This window comes from Drosophila obscura, unplaced genomic scaffold (assembly GCF_018151105.1).
Source record: "Drosophila obscura isolate BZ-5 IFL unplaced genomic scaffold, ASM1815110v1 contig_181, whole genome shotgun sequence".
Lineage (NCBI taxonomy): Eukaryota > Metazoa > Arthropoda > Insecta > Diptera > Drosophilidae > Drosophila > Drosophila obscura.
Genome location: NW_024542769.1, coordinates 933,458 through 958,614, shown reverse-complemented (window position 1 = coordinate 958,614; position 25,157 = coordinate 933,458). Strand labels below are relative to the sequence as shown.

At 43.0% G+C, this 25,157-nt stretch overlaps 3 protein-coding genes across 7 annotated transcripts; 2 read left to right on the top strand and 1 right to left on the bottom strand.

The window, feature by feature from the left end:
* Positions 1 to 6,822: 6,822 nt before the first annotated feature.
* Positions 6,823 to 9,328, top strand: LOC111076765 (acyl-protein thioesterase 1). 4 transcript variants are annotated; one of them, XM_022370693.2, is made up of 7 exons: positions 6,823 to 6,928; positions 6,994 to 7,244; positions 7,310 to 7,341; positions 7,405 to 7,792; positions 7,854 to 8,009; positions 8,108 to 8,125; positions 9,220 to 9,328. In XM_022370693.2, exons 2-7 carry the CDS (start codon positions 7,197 to 7,199, stop codon positions 9,274 to 9,276), a joined length of 699 nt encoding a protein of 232 aa, XP_022226385.1. In that variant the 5' UTR covers positions 6,823 to 6,928; positions 6,994 to 7,196; the 3' UTR covers positions 9,277 to 9,328. The 4 variants fall into 4 exon arrangements, with proteins under 4 accessions (XP_022226385.1, XP_022226388.1, XP_022226387.1 ...); XM_022370696.1 differs by lacking the exon at positions 9,220 to 9,328 and adding an exon at positions 8,966 to 9,130; XM_022370695.1 differs by lacking the exon at positions 9,220 to 9,328 and adding an exon at positions 8,966 to 9,130 and having other exon boundaries at positions 8,071 to 8,125.
* A 1,067-nt stretch (positions 9,329 to 10,395) lies between these two features.
* LOC111076783 (ATP-binding cassette sub-family G member 1) lies at positions 10,396 to 23,001 on the top strand. 2 transcript variants are annotated; one of them, XM_022370729.2, is made up of 7 exons: positions 10,396 to 10,549; positions 14,227 to 14,760; positions 20,063 to 20,192; positions 20,743 to 21,281; positions 21,345 to 21,869; positions 21,931 to 22,187; positions 22,257 to 23,000. In XM_022370729.2, exons 2-7 carry the CDS (start codon positions 14,670 to 14,672, stop codon positions 22,596 to 22,598), a joined length of 1,884 nt encoding a protein of 627 aa, XP_022226421.2. In that variant the 5' UTR covers positions 10,396 to 10,549; positions 14,227 to 14,669; the 3' UTR covers positions 22,599 to 23,000. The 2 variants fall into 2 exon arrangements, with proteins under 2 accessions (XP_022226421.2, XP_022226423.2); XM_022370731.2 differs by lacking the exons at positions 10,396 to 10,549; positions 20,063 to 20,192 and having other exon boundaries at positions 14,682 to 14,760; positions 22,257 to 23,001.
* Positions 22,709 to 25,141, bottom strand: LOC111076785 (serine/threonine-protein kinase RIO1). Its single transcript, XM_022370732.2, has 3 exons — positions 24,932 to 25,141; positions 23,598 to 24,878; positions 22,709 to 23,539 (listed from the first exon to the last, which is right to left on the bottom strand). Exons 1-3 carry the CDS (start codon positions 24,989 to 24,991, stop codon positions 23,171 to 23,173), a joined length of 1,710 nt encoding a protein of 569 aa, XP_022226424.2. The 5' UTR covers positions 24,992 to 25,141; the 3' UTR covers positions 22,709 to 23,170.
* Positions 25,142 to 25,157: the final 16 nt, after the last annotated feature.

Here is a 25,157-nt window from a genome sequence, read left to right as displayed (position 1 = left end):
AGCGACCTTCTGCTGATTTCTGTGCGCCTGGTATCTCAGATTCTAATTTAACGGTTTTCTGCCATTTGAGCGGTGGAAAGTGGAGGCAGAAAATGAGAAAAATTAGAGCGAAAAGAGAGAGCAACGAAATACAAAGAGAAACAAGAAAAAACGATAATTTAAAAAAAGCAGCGACCTTCTGCTGATTTCTGTTCGCCTGGTATCTCATATTTGAATTTAACGGTTTTATGCCATTTGAGCGGTGGAAAGTGGAGGCAGAAAATGAGAGAAATTAGAGCGAAAAGAGAGAGCAACGAAATACAAAGAGAAACAAGAAAAAACGATAATTTAAAAAAAGCAGCGACCTTCTGCTGATTTCTGTTCGCCTGGTATCTCATATTTGAATTTAACGGTTTTATGCCATTTGAGCGGTGGAAAGTGGAGGCAGAAAATGAGAAAAAGGAGATCGAAAAGAGAGAGCAACGAAATACAAAGAGAAACAAGAAAAAACGAGAATTAAAAAAAAGCAGCGACCTTCTGCTGATTTCTGTGCGCCTGGTATCTCATATTTGAATTTAACGGTTTTATGCCATTTGAGCGGTGGAAAGTGGAGGCAGAAAATGAGAAAAAGGAGATCGAAAAGAGAGAGCAACGAAATACAAAGAGAAACAAGAAAAAACGAGAAATTAAAAAACCAGCGACCTTCTGCTGATTTCTGTTCGCCTGGTATCTCATATTTGAATTTAACGGTTTTATGCCATTTGAGCGGTGGAAAGTGGAGGCAGAAAATGAGAGAAATTAGAGCGAAAAGAGAGAGCAACGAAATACAAAGAGAAACAAGAAAAAACGAGAATTTAAAAAAAGCAGCGACCTTCTGCTGATTTCTGTGCGCCTGGTATCTCAGATTCTAATTTAACGGTTTTCTGCCATTTGAGCGGTGGAAAGTGGAGGCAGAAAATGAGAGAAATTAGAGCGAAAAGAGAGAGCAACGAAATACAAAGAGAAACAAGAAAAAACGATAATTTAAAAAAAGCAGCGACCTTCTGCTGATTTCTGTTCGCCTGGTATCTCATATTTGAATTTAACGGTTTTATGCCATTTGAGCGGTGGAAAGTGGAGGCAGAAAATGAGAGAAATTAGAGCGAAAAGAGAGAGCAACGAAATACAAAGAGAAACAAGAAAAAACGATAATTTAAAAAAAGCAGCGACCTTCTGCTGATTTCTGTTCGCCTGGTATCTCATATTTGAATTTAACGGTTTTATGCCATTTGAGCGGTGGAAAGTGGAGGCAGAAAATGAGAAAAAGGAGATCGAAAAGAGAGAGCAACGAAATACAAAGAGAAACAAGAAAAAACGAGAATTAAAAAAAGCAGCGACCTTCTGCTGATTTCTGTGCGCCTGGTATCTCAGATTCTAATTTAACGGTTTTATGCCATTTGAGCGGTGGAAAGTGGAGGCAGAAAATGAGAAAAAGTAGATCAAAAAGAGGGAGCAGCGAAATACAAAGAGAAACAAGAAAAAACGAGAATTTAAAAAAGCAGCGACCTTCTGCTGATTTCTGTTCGCCTGGTATCTCATATTCTAATTTAACGGTTTTATGAAATTTGAGCGGTGGAAAGTGGAGGCAGAAAATGAGAAAAATTAGATCGAAAAGAGAGAGCAACGAAATACAAAGAGAAACAAGAAAAAACGAGAATTTAAAAAAGCAGCGACCTTCTGCTGATTTCTGTGCGCCTATTATCTCATATTTGAATTTAACGGTTTTATGCCATTTGAGCGGTAGAAAGTGGAGGCAGAAAATGAGAAAAAGGAGATCGAAAAGAGAGAGCAACGAAATACAAAGAGAAACAAGAAAAAACGAGAATTAAAAAAAGCAGCGACCTTCTGCTGATTTCTGTGCGCCTGGTATCTCAGATTCTAATTTAACGGTTTTATGCCATTTGAGCGGTGGAAAGTGGAGGCAGAAAATGAGAAAAAGTAGATCGAAAAGAGAGAGCAACGAAATACAAAAAGAAACAAGAAAAAACGAGAATTAAAAAAAGCAGCGACCTTCTGCTGATTTCTGTGCGCCTGGTATCTCATATTTGAATTTAACGGTTTTATGCCATTTGAGCGGTGGAAAGTGGAGGCAGAAAATGAGAAAAAGTAGATCGAAAAGAGAGAGCAACAAAATACAGAGAGAAACACGAAAAAACGAGAATTTAAAAAAGCAGCGACCTTCTGCTGATTTCTGTGCGCCTGGTATCTCATATTTGAATTTAACGGTTTTCTGCCATTTGAGCGGTGGAAAGTGGAGGCAGAAAATGAGAAAAAGTAGATCGAAAAGAGAGAGCAACGAAATACAAAGAGAAACAAGAAAAAACGAGAATTTAAAAAAGCAGCGACCTTCTGCTGATTTCTGTGCGACTGGTATCTCATATTTGAATTTAACGGTTTTATGCCATTTGAGCGGTGGAAAGTGGAGGCAGAAAATGAGAGAAATTAGAGCGAAAAGAGAGAGCAACGAAATACAAAGAGAAACAAGAAAAAACGAGAATTTAAAAAAAGCAGCGACCTTCTGCTGATTTCTGTTCGCCTGGTATCTCATATTTGAATTTAACGGTTTTATGCCATTTGAGCGGTGGAAAGTGGAGGCAGAAAATGAGAGAAATTAGAGCGAAAAGAGAGAGCAACGAAATACAAAGAGAAACAAGAAAAAACGAGAATTTAAAAAAAGCAGCGACCTTCTGCTGATTTCTGGGCGCCTGGTATCTCATATTTGAATTTAACGGTTTTCTGCCATTTGAGCGGTGGAAAGTGGAGGCAGAAAATGAGAAAAATTAGATCGAAAAGAGAGAGCAACGAAATACAAAGAGAAACAAGAAAAAACGAGAATTTAAAAAAGCAGCGACCTTCTGCTGATTTCTGTGCGCCTGGTATCTCATATTTGAATTTAACGGTTTTCTGCCATTTGAGCGGTGGAAAGTGGAGGCAGAAAATGAGAAAAAGTAGATCGAAAAGAGAGAGCAACGAAATACAAAGAGAAACAAGAAAAAACGAGAAATTAAAAAACCAGCGAACTTCTGCTGATTTCTGTGCGACTGGTATCTCATATTTGAATTTAACGGTTTTCTGCCATTTGAGCGGTGGAAAGTGGAGGCAGAAAATGAGAAAAGGTAGATCGAAAAGAGAGAGCAACGAAATACAAAGAGAAACAAGAAAAAACGAGAAATTAAAAAACCAGCGACCTTCTGCTGATTTCTGTGCGCCTGGTATCTCATATTTGAATTTAACGGTTTTATGCCATTTGAGCGGTGGAAAGTGGAGGCAGAAAATGAGAAAAAGTAGATCGAAAAGAGAGAGCAACGAAATACAAAGAGAAACAAGAAAAAACGAGAATTTAAAAAAGAAGCAGCGACCTTCTGCTGATTTCTGTGCGCCTGGTATCTCATATTTGAATTTAACGGTTTTATGCCATTTGAGCGGTGGAAAGTGGAGGCAGAAAATGAGAAAAAGTAGATCGAAAAGAGAGAGCAACGAAATACAAAGAGAAACGAGAATTAAAAAATAGCAGCGACCTTCTGCTGATTTTTGTGCGCCTGGTATCTCATATTTGAATTTAACGGTTTTATGCCATTTCAGCGGTGGAAAGTGGAGGCAGAAAATGAGAAAAAGTAGATCGAAAAGAGAGAGCAACGAAATACAAAGAGAAACAAGAAAAAACGAAAAATTAAAAAACCAGCGACCTTCTGCTGATTTCTGTGCGCCTGGTATCTCATATTTGAATTTAACGGTTTTCTGCCATTTGAGCGGTGGAAAGTGGAGGCAGAAAATGAGAAAAATTAGAGCGAAAAGAGAGAGCAAAGAAATACAAAGAGAAACAAGAAAAAACGAGAAATTAAAAAACCAGCGACCTTCTGCTGATTTCTGTGCGCCTGGTATCTCATATTTGAATTTAACGGTTTTATGCCATTTGAGCGGTGGAAAGTGGAGGCAGAAAATGAGAAAAAGTAGATCGAAAAGAGAGAGCAACGAAATACAAAGAGAAACAAGAAAAAACGAGAAATTAAAAAACCAGCGACCTTATGCTGATTTCTGTGCGCCTGGTATCTCATATTTGAATTTAACGGTTTTCTGCCATTTGAGCGGTGGAAAGTGGAGGCAGAAAATGAGAAAAAGTAGATCGAAAAGAGAGAGCAACGAAATACAAAGAGAAACAAGAAAAAACGAGAATTAAAAAAGCAGCGACCTGCTGCTGATTTCTGTGCGCCTGGTATCTCAGATTCTAATTTAACGGTTTTCTGCCATTTGAGCGGTGGAAAGTGGACGAAGAAAATGAGAAAAAGTAGATCGAAAAGAGAGAGCAACGAAATACAAAGAGAAACAAGAAAAAACGAGAATTTAAAAAAAAGCAGCGACCTTCTGCTGATTTCTGTGCGCCTGGTATCTCATATTTGAATTTAACGGTTTTATGCCATTTGAGCGGTGGAAAGTGGAGGCAGAAAATGAGAAAAAGTAGATCGAAAAGAGAGAGCAACGAAATACAAAGAGAAACGAGAATTAAAAAATAGCAGCGACCTTCTGCTGATTTTTGTGCGCCTGGTATCTCATATTTGAATTTAACGGTTTTATGCCATTTCAGCGGTGGAAAGTGGAGGCAGAAAATGAGGAAAAGTAGATCGAAAAGAGAGAGCAACGAAATACAAAGAGAAACAAGAAAAAACGAGAAATTAAAAAACCAGCGACCTTCTGCTGATTTCTGTTCGCCTGGTATCTCATATTTGAATTTAACGGTTTTATGCCATTTGAGCGGTGGAAAGTGGAGGCAGAAAATGAGAGAAATTAGAGCGAAAAGAGAGAGCAACGAAATACAAAGAGAAACAAGAAACAACGAGAATTTTAAAAAGGCAGCGACCTTCTGCTGATTTCTGTGCGCCTGGTATCTCATATTTGAATTTAACGGTTTTATGCCATTTTAGCGGTGGAAAGTGGAGGCAGAAAATGAGAAAAAGTAGATCGAAAAGAGAGAGCAACGAAATACAAAGAGAAACAAGAAAAAACGAGAATAAAAAAAAGCAGCGACCTTCTGATGATTTCTGTGCGCCTGGTATCTCTTATTTGAATTTAACGGTTTTATGCCATTTAAGCGGTGGAAAGTGCAGGCAGAAAAGGAGAACAAGTAGATCGAAAAGAGAGTGCAACGAAATACAAAGAGAAACAAGAAAAAACGAGAATTAAAAAAAAGCAGCGACCTTCTGCTGATTTCTGTGCGCCTGGTACCTCATATTTGAGAAAATGAGAAAAAGTAGATCGAAAAGAGAGAGCAACGAAATACAATGAGAAACAAGAAAAAACGAGAATTTTAAAAAGGCAGCGACCTTCTGCTGATTTCTGTGCGCCTGGTATCTCATATTTGAATTTAACGGATTTATGCCGTTTTAGCGGTGGAAAGTGGAGGCAGAAAATGAGAAAAAGTAGATCGAAAAGAGAGATCAACGAAATACAGAGAGAAACAAGAAAAAACGAGAATTAAAAAAAAGCACCGACTTTCTGCTGTGTAATCTGTGTACAAGTGTTCAAGTGATGAGTCGCTTTTCCGAGGTGAAGAGAACGTTTTCGTGGTGACTTACCCCTCATTTTCGTGGTGTGAGCCGCATGTTCCCGCATTGTATGGGAAAAATTTCAGCAGCATTGGGAAATTGTTTTGAAGATATTAACGAAATTTTGCAGCACAGGGGTACAAAAAATAGGTATCAGAACCGGTATAAATGTATTTATAAAACACAAATAATATGCATTAATAGGCAAAAACGTCTCAATCTAAGAAAAATGCAATATTAATGCTTGGCAGCTTGTAACATCAAATTTAACATCAATTAAAGGAAATACGGTATACAAAGGACCATACGCATAGAAGAAACTTGGTTGAAAAGCAACAATGACGTCACCTTTAGTCAACATTTACGTTTTATGCTTTGGCCGTTTTTGTTTGAACCTTTTTATGTAAACAATGCAATGAAAAAGATTTCTGAAAACTAGCCAATCCTGAACAAAATTTATTGAGGAATAAGGTAAAATTATTTGTTTAGGGCTGAGAGGGCCAACTAGCTAGAAATATTAAACGGAATATCAAAATCGAAGTATATCAACGCATTTTGTCAGTATATGTACGGTATATTTACGGTATACTTCTGGGGTATTTTTGGGCTCACAATTTAAACGAAGAAATGAGTCCGGAGAGCGTTTTGAGTGCTCTTTTCGACAGGGTCATGGCAAGGTATGGCCCCAGTATTAAGACGGCCAAACTTTTTTTAAGGGCCTCGTAAGGACCTCACCCTAGCCCCGACGGACTAAATATACCATGTGTGCGCGAAAGCACAAAATCCCCCACGGTGAGTTATGTGGTGAGGTGGGTTTTTTCCTTGAAAGCTCTGGATTTTGTGACGTCATACTTCACACCTCATACCCTTATCCTTGCGGCGCAATCAAAAGTTCAACTTCAAGTTCGAACATCGAAATTTTTGCTGCGAAAGGTTGGACCGCGGATGCGTTTTCGTTAAAAATAAAGTAATCTTGTAGAAAATTGATGTATCTATGGGATAAAATTATTTTTTTAGGGCTGAGAGAGCTAACTAGCAAGTAATATTCAACTGAATATCAAAATCGAGGAATATCAACGCGTCTTGTCGTGTCCTTCAGTATATTTACGGTACATTTTGATAATGACAAGGTATATTTTGGTATATTTTTGAGGGTCAGGCGGAATATTTTATCGATAAATCCGCTGGTCACACTGATCGCGTAGCGGTGGCATGCAAAACAAAAAAAAATTAAAAATAATAGATAAAGTAATCCCTGGTAGGTGAAAGTGTCACATTCGTATCACCGCAGTGTGTGTGTTTTTGAAAACTACTGCCAGTGCTCAAAAAAGGAACATAGCCATAGCCGGCGACGAGTTGTCATTGCTATCGTAAAATCAATATTACTAATTTTGCTCTGCCTTCCACATGACATAACTAATTTACGTGCTTCCAGAACCCGGAAACGCCAGCCAATTCTAAACACGCAGCTAGCTGGCAAGAACGGTTCGTTGCCCATTGCAGAAAAAAGCCGAGCAGAACGGCGACGGAGCAGCAAAAGAGGCAATACAACGCAAAGTCGCACCGACGTACCTGGCACAGCGTGTAGAAGAGAACACCTCCATAGACATAGTAAACACAAGAGGCTAAACACTAGACATGTCTGCACCGGTCATTGTCGAGGCCACGGCCAAGCAAACTGCCACGGCAAGTACTCTTTTTCTATACGCACACAAAGCGCTCATTTGAATAACGAATGCTCCGCATTGCAGTTGATTTTCATGCACGGCCTGGGGGATACTGGGTAAGTTTGCGCCCGTAGTAATATTGGGGCGGTCGAATCAATCAACACGTGGGTTCTTTTTAGCCATGGTTGGAGCAGCGCATTGGCCGCCATCAGACCCCCTTTCATGAAGGTCATCTGCCCGACTGCCCCAACACAGCCTGTGTCGCTAAATGCTGGCTTCCGCATGCCCTCTTGGTTCGACCTGAAGACGCTGGATATTTCCGGGCCTGAGGATGAGCCCGGCATACAGGCAGCGCGCGACAATGTGCACGGCATGATCCAGAAGGAGATCAGCGCTGGCATTCCAGCCAATCGCATCGTCTTGGGCGGCTTTTCGCAGGGCGGAGCCCTAGCTCTCTATTCGGCGCTGACGTTTGACCAGCCGCTAGCGGGCGTTGTGGCACTCTCGTGTTGGCTGCCGCTGCACAAGAAATTCCCTGGAGCCAAGCTGAATAGTGAGGATGTGCCGGTAGGTGGAGTCGATACCCAGCAAGTAAACAGAAATAACCAGAAGCTCCCGAATATTGCAGATTTTCCAGGCGCACGGTGACTACGACCCGGTGGTTCCCTACAAGTTTGGCCAACTAAGCGCCAGTCTACTCAAGTCGTTCATGAAGAACGTGACCTTCAAGACCTACAGTGGACTCTCGCACTCGTCGTCCGATGACGAGATGGACGACGTGAAGGTGAGTGGGGTGCAGCACGCCTGGCCCGCCTGAGATTAGCTTGGCAATTTCAACGCTAAAGAACTTCATTACGCTCACTCTGCTCTTCTCCGTTGCAGGACATAATCAGTAAATGGGTAAACTAATTTCCAATGCACTTAGACCGTACGACCCTCGAACCCGCCCGTTGCATTCCACTTGCGTAGCAGCAACAAAATCCAAAAAAAAAGAAGATACAAAAATACACCCAGCAGCTGAACATAATTAAAAACTTAGTGAAAACCAACCGCAGTAAGCGAGTCCAGTCCCCACAGAGAACGAACTATGCATTAGAGTTCACACGGTTGTAGCGTAGCCCGGTTATGGAAATTAGCACTAAAATTAATTCGAAAGCAATCAAATCAACCAATCAATACATACTAAAAGTACACTACTCGCGTAACTATATACGTACTTAACGAGAAACGAAATGCCAAAATATATTGTGTCGAACAAGTAATTAGCGATGCAGTACCAGTACAAGTACCTTACTGCATACGCCTCTGGATGGTCTGCCAAGCATTGAGGAAATGAAAAAAAATACAGTTAAATTTCTTTGATATTCTTTGGCTGCAAAATTCTTTCGGTTTAATTATTTTGGGACATGTGCGTATTTTAATTGAAACTAATAAAGCTATATAATCCACCAAAAGGAAAGTTGAATTGAGCGCCGCCTAATTGGTTTAACAATTCCTTGAATTCCTCATGAGGATTCCACGGGGCAGACTCGACTGCCAGCACAGCACCTGCGTGTCCTGGCAAAGGAAGGCGTGGCGATGCTGGCAGTCGAGTTTCGGTCTCGATTTCAGATCATTGCAGAACGAACCCAACCAAACCCAACTAAAAGTATTTGTTCATTGAAGCTAACACAAAACTTGTTATTTTTAACATTTTTTTGATTTGATTCTTCGTTTCTTGTTTTGTTTTATTTTACACAGCAACAGACAAATCATCTGTAGAGTCGCGGCCAACTGGCTACAGTTTATAATTCGTATCGCTCACTTGTTATACTCGTACCTATGGCAATAAGCAACAAGCAATCCGATTGTTAGCCTAAGAACCAGGCTGGGCAAAAGATAAATATACTCAGAGTCCTATAAATGCATACACACGTATTTCATTTGCTACTTGCTAACCCCGTAGACCGCCAGCACCACTCACCACTCACCATCTTTCATCTATATATTTCCAGACACATTGGGAGGGCCAGGGCATGGCTAGAAAGGCGCAGTGCTGTCAGTTATCGTAGTGGCACTCAGTGTCGGTGTAGTTGAAGGTGCAGTTGCAGTTGCAGTTCCTTCCACAAATCAAAGCTCCTAGCTACTCCACTCCTCACCCTAGTCAAGAAATGAGCTGCGCCCGCGGTCCCGCCAAGCGCAGACGTCCCACACTGAAAGAGAGTTGTATTTTAGTAATTATTTTGTACATACATACACACACATACACATACGATGAACTTGGTACTATGAACGGCTGTCGCCAAAGCGAATTGCCAATAAAGTTATTTGACGCTCTCAACTTGAAGAAAACTCAATCGAAATCGGGATGGCAGATGAAAAATTGAATGCTTTACTTTGTTTCTAATGCAAAAAATGATTCCGATGTTACATTTTTGCAGTACATCAATTAAATATACACATGTATGTCACCCAAAGGTAATGTAACAGGCGTTTTTCAAATTTAGTCAGCCAGTGTTGCAGTATTATAAAACACTGTGCTTTCTCGTTTTGCAACACCGGGAGAAATTAGGAGGCCTCTACACGTTCCAGTAGCCTGAAGCTTTTGTATGAAAAATGAATTAATTAGATTAGATAGATATGGAAACATTATGTGTAAAGAATGCTCTCGGTTGGCTTTGCAGTCGATCTGCTACCTTCAAATAAAAAATAGTGCCACAACACTTCGACTGAGGGCTTAGTCTTTTATCTAGATTGGATTTGAAGTCTATTGTCATACGACCGTTACTGTTGTCAGATAATATGGTGGTTCTATCTTTATAGGCAAACAAGGTAAGGACTATGTACGACCAAGAGGAATAAATATTGGAAAGGTAAAATGGTTCCTTAATTTTATAGATTTTGGTTCAGTACTACTATAAATATTTATTCATTATTTAACTTTTAATCAATGTGAACTAATTAGACAATTAAAACTGAATACAATGTATACAAATGTCCGTAAATTACGTTTACGCGTCAGCACTTCTAAGCAGACTTCCATCCGCCTGGCTGTGACGAGCCCCTCTAGTCTATGCATTGGAGCTACTCCAGTGTCCGATCCTCCCCCAGCGGCACACCAACGAATTACTTGAATGTGTACAGTACATACATATATAAAATTCGAGACCGCTGTCAGTCGCTGGTACTTTTGATTTGAACTGCCAGTAGTTCCCATACCGCCGCGCAGTCTGGTCGCGTTTCCGTCTCCCCATTGAAGTCGCGTCGCTTATCCTCCTTCGGCTGCCACAAGCTCAAGCTAACTCGTCGCAGAGAAAGAAACAAAGGCGCAGAAATAAATTGAATGTAAGAAGTGAACGTGAGAAGAAAAAAATCAATTTTATCAAAGCAATCTACTATGCCCCCCGCACCACTCTGATAGACAAATCAATTTTCGTACTTTTACGAGGAAAAGTTTTGTTGTTTATTGTTTTGTTTTGGTTGGAAATGGAGCTTGCTTGGGAACTTATTATGGCATTGCAGTGGACAGTGCAAAAATGCAGAACTAAGTGCTTGCCACAAAGTTCGTCATTCTCTTGTCTAAATAAACATGCATTCGGGGAACATATTCACCGGTTACCGCAAAAGGAAATTCAAAAACAATGACGGGATCTACGAATCTGCCATTCGATCGAATGTTAAAAAACGCAACAATTAAATTATACAAAGTTAGCCCGAATCAGATAAGTAGTGTGGGAAATTAAAATTAATTTCGGTTCGTGATTGATCAACATATTCTGTCAAAGCTTCAGATTGAATAGCTCAACTCGCTATCGAGTTTCATCCTATGACGCATTATTCATTGAAAATTACCTGCAATTACATGCAAAGTGCACTCCATTTCTCTTTGTCGAAATGGTTGCATTACAATTTAATTAATTTTTAATTTAAGTGCTGCCCTTTACCTTTATGGGAGTACACGTGTAAGCCATTTCCGCCATTTCAAAAAGTGTCGCTCCATGAAGAAGTTCGCCCATCCCATTGATTTTTCATCACTGACCTATGACTCTGCAGACAGTTAAATGAACATCTGAGGAGGTGAAATGTAGAAACAAGTGATTAACAACAATCCACATCTGGTCATTGTGACCCACGTCTCTTTGTGGATGCATTTATCGGCACATTTGCCTTATTGAATAGATGGTACGTGACGCGATTATCGTCTCTTCGAGATTTGAATGCATATCTCGTAATTGTCGGCGCTGATGTGTGATGCATGTGCATCTGAATACAGCTCAGTATTTTCGTCTGTACATACATACATATGTATGTATCCCATATATGCCGGAAAAAAACAAAATATTTTAAATTAAACCGGTTGAATGAGCCACCAAAGTTATACCCAAACCCGATCGATAAAATCAAATTCAAATATTTGACGAGGAAAAAAATACCTGTATAAAGATATAGATTCATGTAAAGATACATATGTATATGTATGTACGTACATGTATGTATATCTTTCATAATAGCAAAAAGTCTGACCAATTAGAATACGCCAAATGCAAATCGTTTTCTTTATAACTAATGAATATCTGCTGAAAATTAGTCGCAAAATGTTGATGTTTATTATAATAGACTTGGCATTTATAAAAATTATCATCCATCTTAATTATAATTCAACATTTAACCATTCCATTCTTTTTTATTGTGTTCCGACTCCAGACTACTTTTTACACCTAAGACTGTTCAGTTTCATATATTTACTGATTCCATGAAGCGGGGGATTTTACAGCCAGCATTTTGCGATGATTTATTATCTCTCAAAAAATGAGCAATTGTTCATCATAATTCATCAGCTCATATCGGTTTTTTTTATTCTCTTACTCGTGAGATATTGTGAGAATTAGCTACTCTTTCTGTATGCTAAACAAGTTGTCGGGGGTCAAGACTCTCGCTGAATCGATGACTGGACGTCACAGAACTGTCCGACACAGAATAGGAGAATCGGAGGAGACCCGACCAGAAATTAGCATTATCCGCTGAGCTGAGCTGGCCATGAATAGCCGTGTGCATATTTAAACTTTCAATTATCCATTCTATCAAGAAGCCAAATCAATCCTCACACCGTGTATTTCCTCGTTTAGAATACATTTGACACGAGTGAATCGCTCCGCTCTGTGGTTACAACTTGCTTTTGCTTTTGCTGCTTATCCCTGCGGTGGAGAGAGGAGTTCAGGGCACAGGTCCCAATGGAATATGGTGTTGAGGGGCTTCATCTCCAGAGACCAGAACGGGTTTGGGTTCTTGACTCAGACAAGACGCAGTTTTGTTTGTTGTTTTTTAAGCCAGCCGGCGCCAGGTGACTATGCAGAATCAGACGACGCCAAATACATTTGGTCGGCAAATAAAATGAAAAACATCTCTGAGTTGAAGGCCAGTTTACCTGCATTACGATTATACGAGTTTGTAGTAGGTTCAGGGCACAAAGTTTTTGCCAGCATCATTGGCAAAGGGTTTATTGGTACGTGATATACCAATACCAATTTATGTACATTTTATTGTACACCTATTTATGTACATACATGTATGTCCAAAGTCTATTGCGTTACGGAAAGTCTGATGCCACACGACAGAGAAGAGGAACCTTTCAGTTAGTTGTGTGCTTATATCATAAACACCTTCGAGCGGAACGACTGGAAACGTGATAGATCTCTGCGATAAGTACATAGCACCAGCATCTGAAAACCAGTAGCGGAACAAACAGTCTTGATCTGTCCGCCAGCTTGATAAATGGACTTGTCTGTAATCCAACAAATGCAAATGCCACTTAGACTTTTTTAAGAAATAATTATTAGCCCTGTAGGTTTTTCTGGCTGCACTCCTGGGTGACATTGATCCTTCCCATGAAAGCTTTCAGTGTATAAAACATTCTTAACGATATTGTATTGGTACGCAACCCGTTTCGATCGTTTCGCACAGGACTATTTCGTATCTGGGACCTATTGCTAATGAAAAACGCTAATGAGGGGACGGTTTACGATCAGAGACAAAGGAGAGGAGATGTTCAGCCAGCTGCAGCATCATTTGATTGGCATTTAAATTGCTTTCGCAGGTTATTCCAGATGATAATCTCAATAAAGGTGGAATAAATGGAATAAATATGTTTGAATTTCAACAGGTCCCGCTGTGGTATTAATTAACATTCAATCGTGATTTGTAGAGTTTCAATTGGTATAATTATCAATCAAACAAACACGTGTGCCAATGAGGTAAATTGTCTGTATTATATTATATAAATGTCATTGGTGTGATTTAAGAATAAATTTCAACCAATGTTAATTTGTAATAAGACTTTCAAACCTGAGTAACACTTTTAATGGATCTATCTAAGTAAATATAGTGGCCAAGCTGGGCAATGTATTGGCGGGCGTACTTACTATTCCAAATTCCAGTCTTGGTCGTTCCCGCATCCGCACCCGCTCCTGCACCCTAGTTGTCTGCTGCTGATAAGGCACCAAATAATATTCAACCAGCCTACATACACGCGGCCAGATGGTACCTTGAGGCTAAGTAATTCAAGGCCATCAGCGTGTACGAATCAATGCTGATAAATCTCACGGATCTGCTATTAATGTTCCGGAAAGATTTATATAATCGTAGATGGTTATAATCGTACTAGTACTTTGGATTAATTCCCGACGCTGCAAAAATACATGTGTATTTTTTTTTTAATTTTTAAAGAGAATATTAACCTCAAGAACCGAGACTCTTTAAGCTTAATCTCTGCATGGAAATATGCTTTTACTCTTCAACAAGGGGTGCCCTGAAAGAAAACCAAAGATAGTCCGAATCAAATGCGAATCCTTTCGCTCTCGATTTTCTGCTACACTTCTGGAGGAACACCTCTGGTACGAGTATACGTAACAGCTGATCCTACGAGTGTAAATCGAAATCTAACCCAAATTACTGTGTGCTTATTGGTGCAGGGCTCTTTATTTTTATTTTATCAAAATCTATAATGATTAATTTTTTATTTTCAGCGCGTAATCAACGCACACGACAACCGACAACCGACAGCAACAAAAAAAGAGAGAGATAACAAAATAAACAAGGTAGAGAGGGATCAAAACAAAACGAGCAATAAATCTGAAAGAATCCGTGCCAGAGGCGGCGCCTAAAGAGAAGCAAAAACAGAGGCAGAAAGCACAAACAGAGAAAGAGAGAGAGAGAGAGAGAGCAGTTGAACAACGATAAACCATAACAGCATTCATAAGAAATACTGCCGATCCATACCCATTGCGAGTCCCACTTTGGTGCGGTAGGTAATGACACATTCGGAAGGCTCGGCACGTTCCTAGAACGCCTTCGAGCGAGTGCAGCATAAATCAGACCCACAACGTACCACCAACGGCGTATATCTATGAATATATGTCTGTTCGAAGGAGGAATTAAATAACAATAAACGAATCAATTCAAATTCGCCATGGATCAGTCGCGCACCCTCCTCGCCAGGCAGTCCAAAGATGTGGAATTCCAAGATGTCTTCTACACGGTCAAGGAGCGGGCCAATTTCTGTGAGTATTCCAATGCCTCCTCAATTCGAAGTGCATCTCCGTATGTCAATGTGCAATCAAGCTTTATTTATTATAGAATAAATAATTCTATAATTTTCGTTTATTTGGATTTATCTCTGACACGTGTGATTGAATGTATTTAATTTGCAAATAAATTATTCAGTCATAATCCGAATTATTTATAAGGCACTAAGTCGTTTTCGCGCCCGTGTTTAAATTACATTTACGGATTACAGCTACCCCCCAGTTCAATATTCTAAGGGCCGTCCTCCCTATCAGAACCCATTAAAAATAAAAAATGTCTTGACATTGAAAGATAAGTCCCTGGTAAACTAAAAAAGATGTTCAGTGCCATAGTAATTGTTCAAGATTGCTGGTAGATATTGATTAAAAGCTGATACCATACACACGAGGAGTATTCATGTTCAACAGGCCAGAAAGGCTTACCCAACTAACACAAATCTTTACTTAAGTTTATCGTTGCTATTCATGGCCCTGCTTCACACAAAAAAACCAGAAACCTGTTCATAAATGTGCAATTTATAATAATGCATAATGGTAATGGATTCCTTCAGTCTACATATGCTGCAAGCATTGCTGTTGCTCCACTCGAAGCCAATGCTAGCTCTCTGTCCATAAAGTAACAGCATCTTCAATTACTGCAAAGTAGCTGCGAAATGTGTAGAAACCTTTTCTATTTGCACATGTCAGCGTTGACTTTGGTGGTTTGTTTTTTATTCGCCGTTTGGTTACATCTTCGACTGTCTTTGCCACTGCTGCTGCTGCTGGGGCCCTGCATGTAGTGTAGCGGCTGTCGCAAGTAGTTTTCTGGCGAAGCGCTAACTGGCTCATAATTATATGGACAAGCGGGCACTGAGTGTGCGATTTTCGGCCTTTTCTTTTGGTCTCCATATATATCCGTTACACAGCAGACTACATTTGTTTTATTACTATTAATTATAAATGAAACTGGACGCAGTCCGCTGAAAAATTTTACGTTCTTGGTCCTCTGTAACTGGTATCCCCGTTTCGCAAGTTCAAACTGCGGTACAAACAGAGTCCGGCATGGAATCTCATGGAATTCCCGCCCCGCCTGCCATTGACACAGATCTAACGCAAATCGCAATTGAAAATGAAATGGAATTGAATTTAATTGAACTATGACATCCATTTGGCAGAGCCTCAAGTTCTTGATACAATTCGCTTTAGATAGAAACGAAATCGAAACCAAAACTAAAGAAAATAAAAGTGCAAGTGCAATGGGCTGGAAGTTTACCACTTTTCAAGGCTGAACTTTCTGAACAAATTTACATAATACACAGGAAAATAATCTGCATTCAGCTAACACTTAAAGCTTCAGGAATATGTTCTTACGGTTATTGGAATGCCATTTTGTTACTTAGCATACGAGACGCCCCTTGTTTGGTTTCTGCGATTAATTAGGAGCCCGTGCCGGATAGCCTATGATCTGTTCTATGTTTTGGTTCGGCAAACTGTGATTGTCCAATTTCTAAAAATGTTTTCAAAGAGCCTAAAGTAGAAATCAAAAGGCTTTAACTAAGTATTTTCAGCTTGGAAGACAAATTTTTAAACCCGAATCAAGTTTTAAGAAACAACTCAAATTGGGGCTGTATTTATAAGTCGGAATTTTATTGTTCTATCTACAAAGTCGATATAAAAACATGCTGTAGCAAGATGCGGATAGACATCTCAGCTGTGTCCGTGTCTCTGTGAGCATTTTCTCTTGACAAATGACACGACAAAAGCGCCTGGACACAGCCCCATCGAAGTGCACATTTGCAATGATTGCAACTGATTTGCTGGGATAGGTCCAAACAGAGAGATATAATCAATTTGGAATGCCTCAAGCCGAAAGGGGAAATGCTTATGCAACAACTCCACAAAGACTGATTTAGTGCTGGCCGTTGACGGGGCGGCTTCCTCGTTGCATTGCGGAGTCAAACTCAAGTACAACTAATGATTAATTATTACTCATACGCCGTGTGCAATGTGAAACACAAACGAAGTGCGATGTCGCCAAAGTTGTCGTCATGGGGGGAATGCAGTAACAAAACGATCGAAAGGCCATGTGTTTCATGTGCTTATATACATATACCCTTATATACTTGGAAGTACATAACAACATCACTTATCAGTCAGTGCCTAATACTAGTACTTCTGAAAATGTTTATATGTATATGTTTTACTTGTATGGGCATACAGTACTCGCTCGATATAGTATACCAACTGGAACCATCACTGCCGCTTCTACAGCAAGTACATCTTTCCGTGTAGCCAGTTCAATCCCACGACTGTCCCTGTACTGTACATGATTAATTTATAAGTGTACATAAGTTGATACGCTGCCACTTCCTCGATGTGCTCCGCATCAATGGAAACTATCGTAGCTGCCCCCCAACCAACTGTGGCGACAACACCATCCACATCATCATATCATAACATCACCATCGCCATCGTCATCGTCGGCAGCAACACAATTGCAACTAAAAAAAACTACAAAAACTCTAACAGCAAAAACAACCTCATGTTGGCGCTCGGTGAAAAGCGCAAATTGTCTTGCATTGATTGAATAATTTTCCCCTCCAAAAACCACAGTCGCGCGTCGCTTTTGGGTAGCTTGGACATGATTTGTGTTCCGCTATCGGGAGGCAAGCAGCCTGCGCTTTTCCTGTGCGCCTGCCCCATGCAGCACGAGTTGCCCCAGGGGTAATTTTCGGTTCCGCGTTTGCCGCTGCAAGTCAATGCCCGCTCACATCCGGGCCATAAGGTTGAGATAATGGGCTGATAGATTTACATATAATATAATGGAAATTGATTTTCCAATTGTGAATGTCTCGATCACCACTACACCAGTATTTAATTGACAGCTGATAGTCCAGTGATCAACATACATAAATTCATCTGTTACATAATGTAAGTGCAGTCCAATCAAACGCATACAAGTATAGGGGGTACTATAGTTGTTTGAACCCATATTACTGAACTTGAAACTTGAATAGAACGACTTTGAATGGATAAATACTAGTTTAAGGGGCTATAGATATCAGTTTTTGCTCCCATTCTGTGCTCTGTCTGTGCACATTTTTATTGTGGTCAAAGCTCAGGTACCACCGCCCCCCCATTTAGGGCGAGTTCCCATGAATCAACTGCTGAGTATACTAATTAGTGTACCGATGGTTATGTGACTGCTATGGATGGCTAATGTTAAATAGCGCTTGTCACAGGCAAACAACAGGCCACTGACGGGTGGGCGAGGCAGCAGCTTGAATCGAAACTCAGTAGATTCCCTTTACATTGTGCAAAGGGTTGTCTGAAATGAGTTGACGCCTAACCTTGAAGTCCTCCATATGAGTGGCTGATTCAGCATAGAGTAGGGACCCACATCACATCGCAGATCGCAGATTTCAGGGAACAACCGCCAATTGAGACAGACGGATCCTATCTATTGGGTATGTGTGCTGCATGCCAAGTCCAAGACCACTTTCAGTTCATCTGTCAGACAAACGCGTTTGTCGTTTTAATGAAATTGTGTTAATTACTGCATCAATTAGCGGATCCGACCAGCATTCAATCTGGAAGTGGCAAATGTCGCGAGAGTCGAAGATCTGTTCTGGCAATTAAATTATTACTTTCGCAGTATAAATCAGAAATTAAAACCAAGGCCGAAAGGCTGAAGGTGACCCAGCTTCAGAGCGAGATTCTAACCAAAGTACAAGCGTTTGCACATTGAATCTCTGGAATGGTGAAGGGTGATCAAAGAGAAGACAACGATTGGTGATTATTGTGCTGAAAAAACACATTTGCCGGCTGCGCGTGCCCAGAACTCGGAAATTGCCACGCAGCAGCCACAAAAGTGGGGGCTAATTGATATGTATGCTCCACCGCTGAGCAAAACACGAGCTGATAATACGCTGGGCGACAGCGGACTACGACTTGTCACTGACCTTCCTAAAATTCGTACTCGAACGGCAAATCGCTTGCGCCACGAATGTTAATTGGGCGGCAAGAACTGTGTTAGTAGAGCTGCTTGCTGCTGTGTGCTTCTCTACTAGTAGCCAGATGCAGCTGATCCATCGAAGTCTGTACTGGCATCACAGGAAAGATTCTCCTTCTAAACGAACTACTAATCTCTGCTTTCCCAGAGTGACATTGACATTGAAAAGCGAAAAGCGGGAGCAGCCGTACAATGCCTTCACCGATAACCCCACCCGCGCACCGACAATAGTTACAATCTTGCTACTTCCTGCAATGAATATTCTGGGCAAAGTACACCACACACCCATTCCATTCCCATCTGTAGCACTTATAAACAATATTATGAATAATTTTTCCAGACGAGTCATCAATCGAACCGAATCGCTGTTATGGCAGCTTTATAGTTTTTGGAAAATATTGCTTTTAATATACATACTAATGTCATTGAGTTGATGCATTCACGCCGATCTGTATTTACGAGCCTCTGCTATAGTGGCTGTGGCAGCTGCACAGCACCATTATCATCAATAAGAACGACTCTGTCATTGACATATATTAAGCCATACTGGCGCAGAGACTGACCGACTGACTGAGCGTACAATGCAGGTCAGGTTCGAGTCGCGATTGCATCTGCAAAATATATGTAGCATGGATTTAATATATACATGTGTGGATCAGTAGACTTGCTTTGTGCCCCAGCAGCATCTAGTGGGTGGCTCTGCTTACTAGAATTAATTACGCCCCGCGTTGAGTGAGGGCATGGCTAAAAATGACTGAATAGAATTCGGCGATCAAACGTCGATCATGGCGGAAGCTGTTTTCGGTTTGACCAGTCATGGCTTCAGAACAAATCTCCAGTCTAGCCCGAATCTTTGAAGCCCATCAATTTGGCTTCGACGAAATCTTTCCGCTGTCAAGGCATGACAGACGATTATTATAATGACTCGACTTTGTACACACAGTAAAACACAGTCATGCCCATTGTCAACTGCTCGACCTGTGTCTGTTGTTCTTGGCTAGGCGTATCGAAATACATATGTGTCTTCCAATAGGTGAAAGCGAAATGATATGTCTAGTTCATAAACATTATGGAACTTGATTAACAGCCACCATTCTGCTTCATTAGCAACTCAGAGTGGAACGACCAGATTGAGGCACTATCGTGGATACGTCACGCTGAGTTCCAAGTCGAAACGACTCATGACTCACAAACAGTTTCACTCTTCACTTCTTCTAGTCAAATTAATGGAAGCTATAAATGTACGCATAAGATTCCGCCCCATTCAATGTCTTTATCTATTTTCAGTGCGCGTAACGGGGCAGCGGCAAATTTTAAACGGCGTCAGCGGAAGTTTTCGAAATGGCCAATTGTCGGCCATCATGGGACCCTCGGGAGCTGGAAAAAGCAGTTTGCTGAATGCGATTTCGGGTTTCAGGTGAGAACTATAAAGCAAACGAGACCTGATTCCGGACGGATGACAGCTCGAGTGTAACACAATATGGGTGGATCGTACTCAACCGGTTCTACGCTTTACCGACAGAGATTAAGTTGTGATTGGTTTCTGATTTGAAAAGCGTAAGCCCAAAACTCGAAATGTGAACTGCGATCTGTAGGATGTACGTCGCAAAACAAAAACAAAAATGTAGCAATCTTCCCAAACGAACAAGCAGGCACATCTCCAGAAGCCTCCAAATAAATGCTGTGCATGTGATGTCGTATCGCGCACAAAAAATAACAAAAAAAATGGGTCCAAAACATTTCAAGTTCAAAAATAAATACGAGTACTCAGTCAGCAGCGGGAAAACGTTCAGCTATTCAGCCAGTGATTCAGTCAGATCTCTCTCTGAGTCTCTCCTGCCCTTTACCTTTACCTCTAGAGATGTATCGCTCATCTATATATGATTTATTGACAGACAGAAAAGGGTTAGATCGTAACCGTTATATATTTACCTGGAAGGCATAAAATTACTCTCCATCTATTGCAGGCGCGACGGTGTGACGGGGAGCATCCAAATGAAAAGGGATAATGCCTGCTACATCACACAGGATGATCACCACCAGACCCTGCTGACCGTCGAGGAGCTGATGAGCCTCTCGTGCGACCTCAAGCTAAAGCAGCGCCACAGGAAGGCCGAGGTTACGACGGAGATCCTCGAGAATCTCAACCTAAACCACCGCCGCAACGTGACGGCGGAGAAGCTGAGCGGCGGGGAGCGTAAGCGGCTCTCAATTGCCCTCGAGCTGGTGGACAATCCGAACATATTCTTCCTGGACGAACCCACAAGCGGGCTGGACGAGGTGACGGCGGCTCAGTGCATCCGCCTGCTGCGTGGCATGGCCCGCGAGGGACGCACCATCGTCTGCACCATCCACCAGCCCTCGGCCACGATATACAACTGCTTCGACAGCATCTACGTGCTGGCCAAGGGACACTGCGTCTATCAGGGCAGTCCCCGGGCCACCATACCCTTTCTGCGTATGGCCCAGCTGGACTGCCCGCGCCACTACAGCCCCTCTGACTACAGTAAGTTGTCCATTCCTCTATATTAAGAACTGCTCCGTTATGCTCTATTCCGTACCCCCACAGTCATCGAACTGGTCGACGTAGAGGACGGGCACCTGGTGCCGGCACTCAGCGAGCTCACCGAGAACGGGAAGCTCATCTACGTGGCCAGCCAGGCGGACATTGTGAATCCGCAGCTGGAGTCGCAGCAGGCCGTCACCACGCTGTTCGTGGAGCAGCCGAAGCGTCCACTCCTGCCCACAATCTTCGCCGGCAGCGCGCCCTCCACGGACGGCACTCTGATGAGCGGGGCCCGTGCATTGCTGGAGCAGATGAAGGCGTTCTCGCAACGCATGCACAACGGACGTAGTGAGGTCTCGGGGGTGCGTCAGTTCGTGGTTCTGATCCGGGTCATGATGCTTCGTATAATGCGCGCCCGCCTGGCCCTCACCATCCAGCTGTTCCACCATCTGCTATGCGGCCTCTTCTTCGGGATGATCTTCTTTCAGCTGGGCAACCAGGGGGCGCGCATGTTCGACCATCTCAAGTTCTGCATTGGCGCCGTCCTCATGATTGTCTACACGCAGGTGATGGTGCCGATCCTCAGCTGTGAGTCGCCCGTCAGAAGGCCCACTTTGAGCATACCCATTGACCTTCAACCCATTCGCAGATCCCGCCGAGGTAAAGGTGGTCAAGAAGGAGACCTTCAATCGCTGGTACACGCTGACTCCTTACTATATGGCCCTGACCATCTCGCGCCTGCCGCTGCAGGTGCTGCTGAACATCGCCTTTATGATGGTAACGTACTGGATGTCCGGGCTGCCGGATCAGATCTGGCGATTCGCCATCTTCGTCGCAGTCGGCCTCATGATCTCCCTGGTGGCCGAGGGCATGGGCCTGGCCATTGGTGCCACCTTCAGCATAACAGTAAGTACTTCTAAGCGAAAGCAAACAGGGGCACGACCTAATTCAACCTCCCCATGTCTCTCCCCGCAGAACGGCAGCGTCGTGGGTCCGATGATGATTGCCCCGTTTATGGGGCTGGCCGTCTACGGGTTTGACTTTGCGCCCCAAATCACGGGCGCCATGAATCTGCTGATGAAGTTCAGCTATGTGCGCGTCGGAGTGGTGGCCATGATCCTGGCCGTGTTCGGGTTTCAGCGCGAGGACCTCGACTGCGACGATATCTATTGCCATTTCAGCGATCCGCGCGTGCTGCTCAAGTTTCTCGACGTGGAGAAGGTTTCCCTAGTTTCCCAGTTCGGCATACTGACCATGCTGATGCTCTTCTTCCGCATCCTCATGTACATCAGCCTGCGCAAGCGCTGCTACGCCTGAGCACAGCCCCAGCCACGGGCACCGATGAATCTTATTCCCTTTTGTAGTTGTAGCCAATGTCAACGCTGTGATTGTTCGATTTATGAATGCTTCCATGTATATTATGTATATATTATGTACGGACGGGCATGTACTTCGACTCCGTCTCCAGTGCAAATTGCGGTGCGGTGCGAGTATTTTGACCCTTGACAAGACCAATTTTAGACATAAGTTGATGTAGCTCTAAGCACTTAGGATTAAAGCCTCGTCTTGCACCTTACAGTTTGTGGCTGGACAAAGAATACAGCTGCAAGGCGTCTGCACAGTTTATACAATTTGTTTGTGGTAAAAGTGATTTAAATTCGAATTTTACAAATAAAATATAATGGATCCGACTTGGATCTGAAGTGCAACTTTATAAATGAGGCATCATACATTCGCCTATCAATGATATTTACACATAAAAATGTAAGAGTGTAGTTCCCCCCACACACAAATTGACTCCATCCACTACGGAGATCTACCGATCTGTCGGTAGCCTTCAACGACAATTGCACGCATTTCATTTAAATCGGTGGGTGGCCGTGGCCGTGCTATTTTTTCATAGTGCCAAGTTTCTCCTTGCGTTTCTTGACGTGCTTTTTCACCTTGACCTTTCGCTGTTCCGCTTTGGCGTCCTTCACAGCTTTCTTGCGCGCCTTTTTACTCTCCAGCGATTCGTCACGTGGACGGGCCGAGTTCTTGAACTTGGAGCCATCATCGTTGTCCTGGGAATCATCTTCATCTTCACTCTCGCTTATTTGGTCGTCGCTTCCCACTTCCTCCGGCTCGTCTGTGGGCTGCAGAACGTCTGGCTGCTTTTGCACATCCAGGTCGGATGTGAGGCCAGTGATTTTGCCATAGATTAGATTCTGCTGCACCCCCTGCTTTGCCTTGGCCACATCACGCTCGAAGTGACGCACCTGGGGAGGAGATTTGTGGTTCATAGAAGCGTTAAAAGAGAAACTGTCGTTGGCCTACCTCGTCCAAGCGCTTCGGAATGTAGGTGTTTTGCCAGACGGCCTCATCGATCCTCTCCTGTGCCGTTATGGCATCAAAGTCGCGGTCCTTGATGTTCTCCGAGATGCTCTCCAGGCACTGCTCCATGTTCTCCTCTGTTATCGTTTGGTCGGTAATGAAGTCGAACAGCTCCTTGACGGTCATGGTGGCCACCGACTTCTTGCGGAAGAATTCCGATATATTGGTGCAGTCCTTGCGCAGAAAGTCAAACGCATGTGGATGGTCGTGCTCGACTGACTGGCTGACATCGATGATCACCAGTTGGCCGTCCTGCATCAGAATATTGAACTCTGAGAGATCGGCGTGGACGAGGCGGCACTGATTGTATATCCGCCACATGATCACCACACAGTCCCGGTACAGCTCGCGCGCCTTGGACGTGCTCAGCTCGACATCCTTCAGCTTGGGCGCCGGCCAGCCATCACGGCCGCAGAAGCGCATGACCAGCACATGGGATCGGAGCAGAATCGGCTCTGGTACGGGCACGCCAGCGTTTCGCATTCGCAGATAGTTGCGCATCTCCTTCTCGGCCCACGTGCGGACCATCTTGCGGGGATTGTGCTTGCAGTAGCCGTGCCGGAACCGGAACTCGCCGGACACGTACTTGTCGCGGTCCTTGAACACCAGTATGGAGGTCTTGTAAATTTTGATGGCATACTCGTCGGCGCCCTCTTTGGAGACTGCATGGTAGACATTCGCCTCCTTTCCCGTCGATATGCATCCGTTTATCTCTTGGATCAGGCCGCGATTGAGCAGCTTGAAGAGTATCATGCGTGTGCGCGGATCCATCACCTGCTCTGCCGTCGCTCGATCGTGCTTATCCCTCACGCGCACTCGCTCCGTGTCCTGTCGGCGATCAAAGTTCACCAGCCGGTTGGCCGCCTGGGCGCTCATGTTCGGTGTGGGATCATATTTCTCCACATTGATACGCGCAGAGTAGCGCCGCAACAGCTTTTCGTTGGGCTGGTAGCTGCTCACACGTGGCGCAGCGCCTCCACCGCTTCCCGCTCCACCTCCACCAGCAGCTGAACCAGCCGTTGTCATCTGTGGCTGTGTGTTTATCTTGCTGAAGCCGCAGTAGGCCTCCTCATACGCATCGTACTCATCGCCCAGCTCGTAGTCGTCGTCCTCTTCATCATAGTCGTAATCCAGATCCACTTCTCCCTCTTGTTGGACCAGCTCTTCGCTGCGTTTCGTTTCATGTTTCACGGTTAGCGATTTGAAGTCTTGCACCCATTCCGACTGCAAAATATAAGTTTTTTCATTTTGATGTGACACCTGATGGCTCTGCTTACGTTTTCCAGCTCCCCCTCATCCTCTTCGGCGTCGCTGTACTTGTGTGTGTCGTCGCTCATCCTCGCGAGTATCGAACAGTGGCAGTGACAGTCCACCGCACAAACCAGTGTATTTATAACGCAAAAACTGTTGCGACAGATTTGAAATTTTAGGAATAATTTCGCCAATTTGTTAAACTCGTGCACGTGTTAGAGCTGCCGATAACATTGTTTTGGTATTTTCAGC

Bases quoted from the DNA above. Each gene is read 5' to 3' on its own strand.
- LOC111076783 (XM_022370729.2), top strand. From the start codon at position 14,670: ATGGATCAGTCGCGCACCCTCCTCGCCAGGCAGTCCAAAGATGTGGAA. The intron at 14,761-20,062 runs GTGAGTATTCCA...ATCTATTTTCAG, and splicing joins CAAGGAGCGGGCCAATTTCT to TGCGCGTAACGGGGCAGCGG. The intron at 21,870-21,930 runs GTGAGTCGCCCG...ACCCATTCGCAG, and splicing joins GATGGTGCCGATCCTCAGCT to ATCCCGCCGAGGTAAAGGTG.
- LOC111076785 (XM_022370732.2), bottom strand. From the start codon at position 24,991: ATGAGCGACGACACACACAAGTACAGCGACGCCGAAGAGGATGAGGGG. The intron at 24,879-24,931 runs GTAAGCAGAGCC...TATATTTTGCAG, and splicing joins ATGAGGGGGAGCTGGAAAAC to TCGGAATGGGTGCAAGACTT. The intron at 23,540-23,597 runs GTAGGCCAACGA...TCTCCTCCCCAG, and splicing joins TTCCGAAGCGCTTGGACGAG to GTGCGTCACTTCGAGCGTGA.
- LOC111076765 (XM_022370693.2), top strand. From the start codon at position 7,197: ATGTCTGCACCGGTCATTGTCGAGGCCACGGCCAAGCAAACTGCCACG. The intron at 7,245-7,309 runs GCAAGTACTCTT...TCCGCATTGCAG, and splicing joins CGGCCAAGCAAACTGCCACG to TTGATTTTCATGCACGGCCT. The intron at 7,793-7,853 runs GTAGGTGGAGTC...CGAATATTGCAG, and splicing joins TGAATAGTGAGGATGTGCCG to ATTTTCCAGGCGCACGGTGA.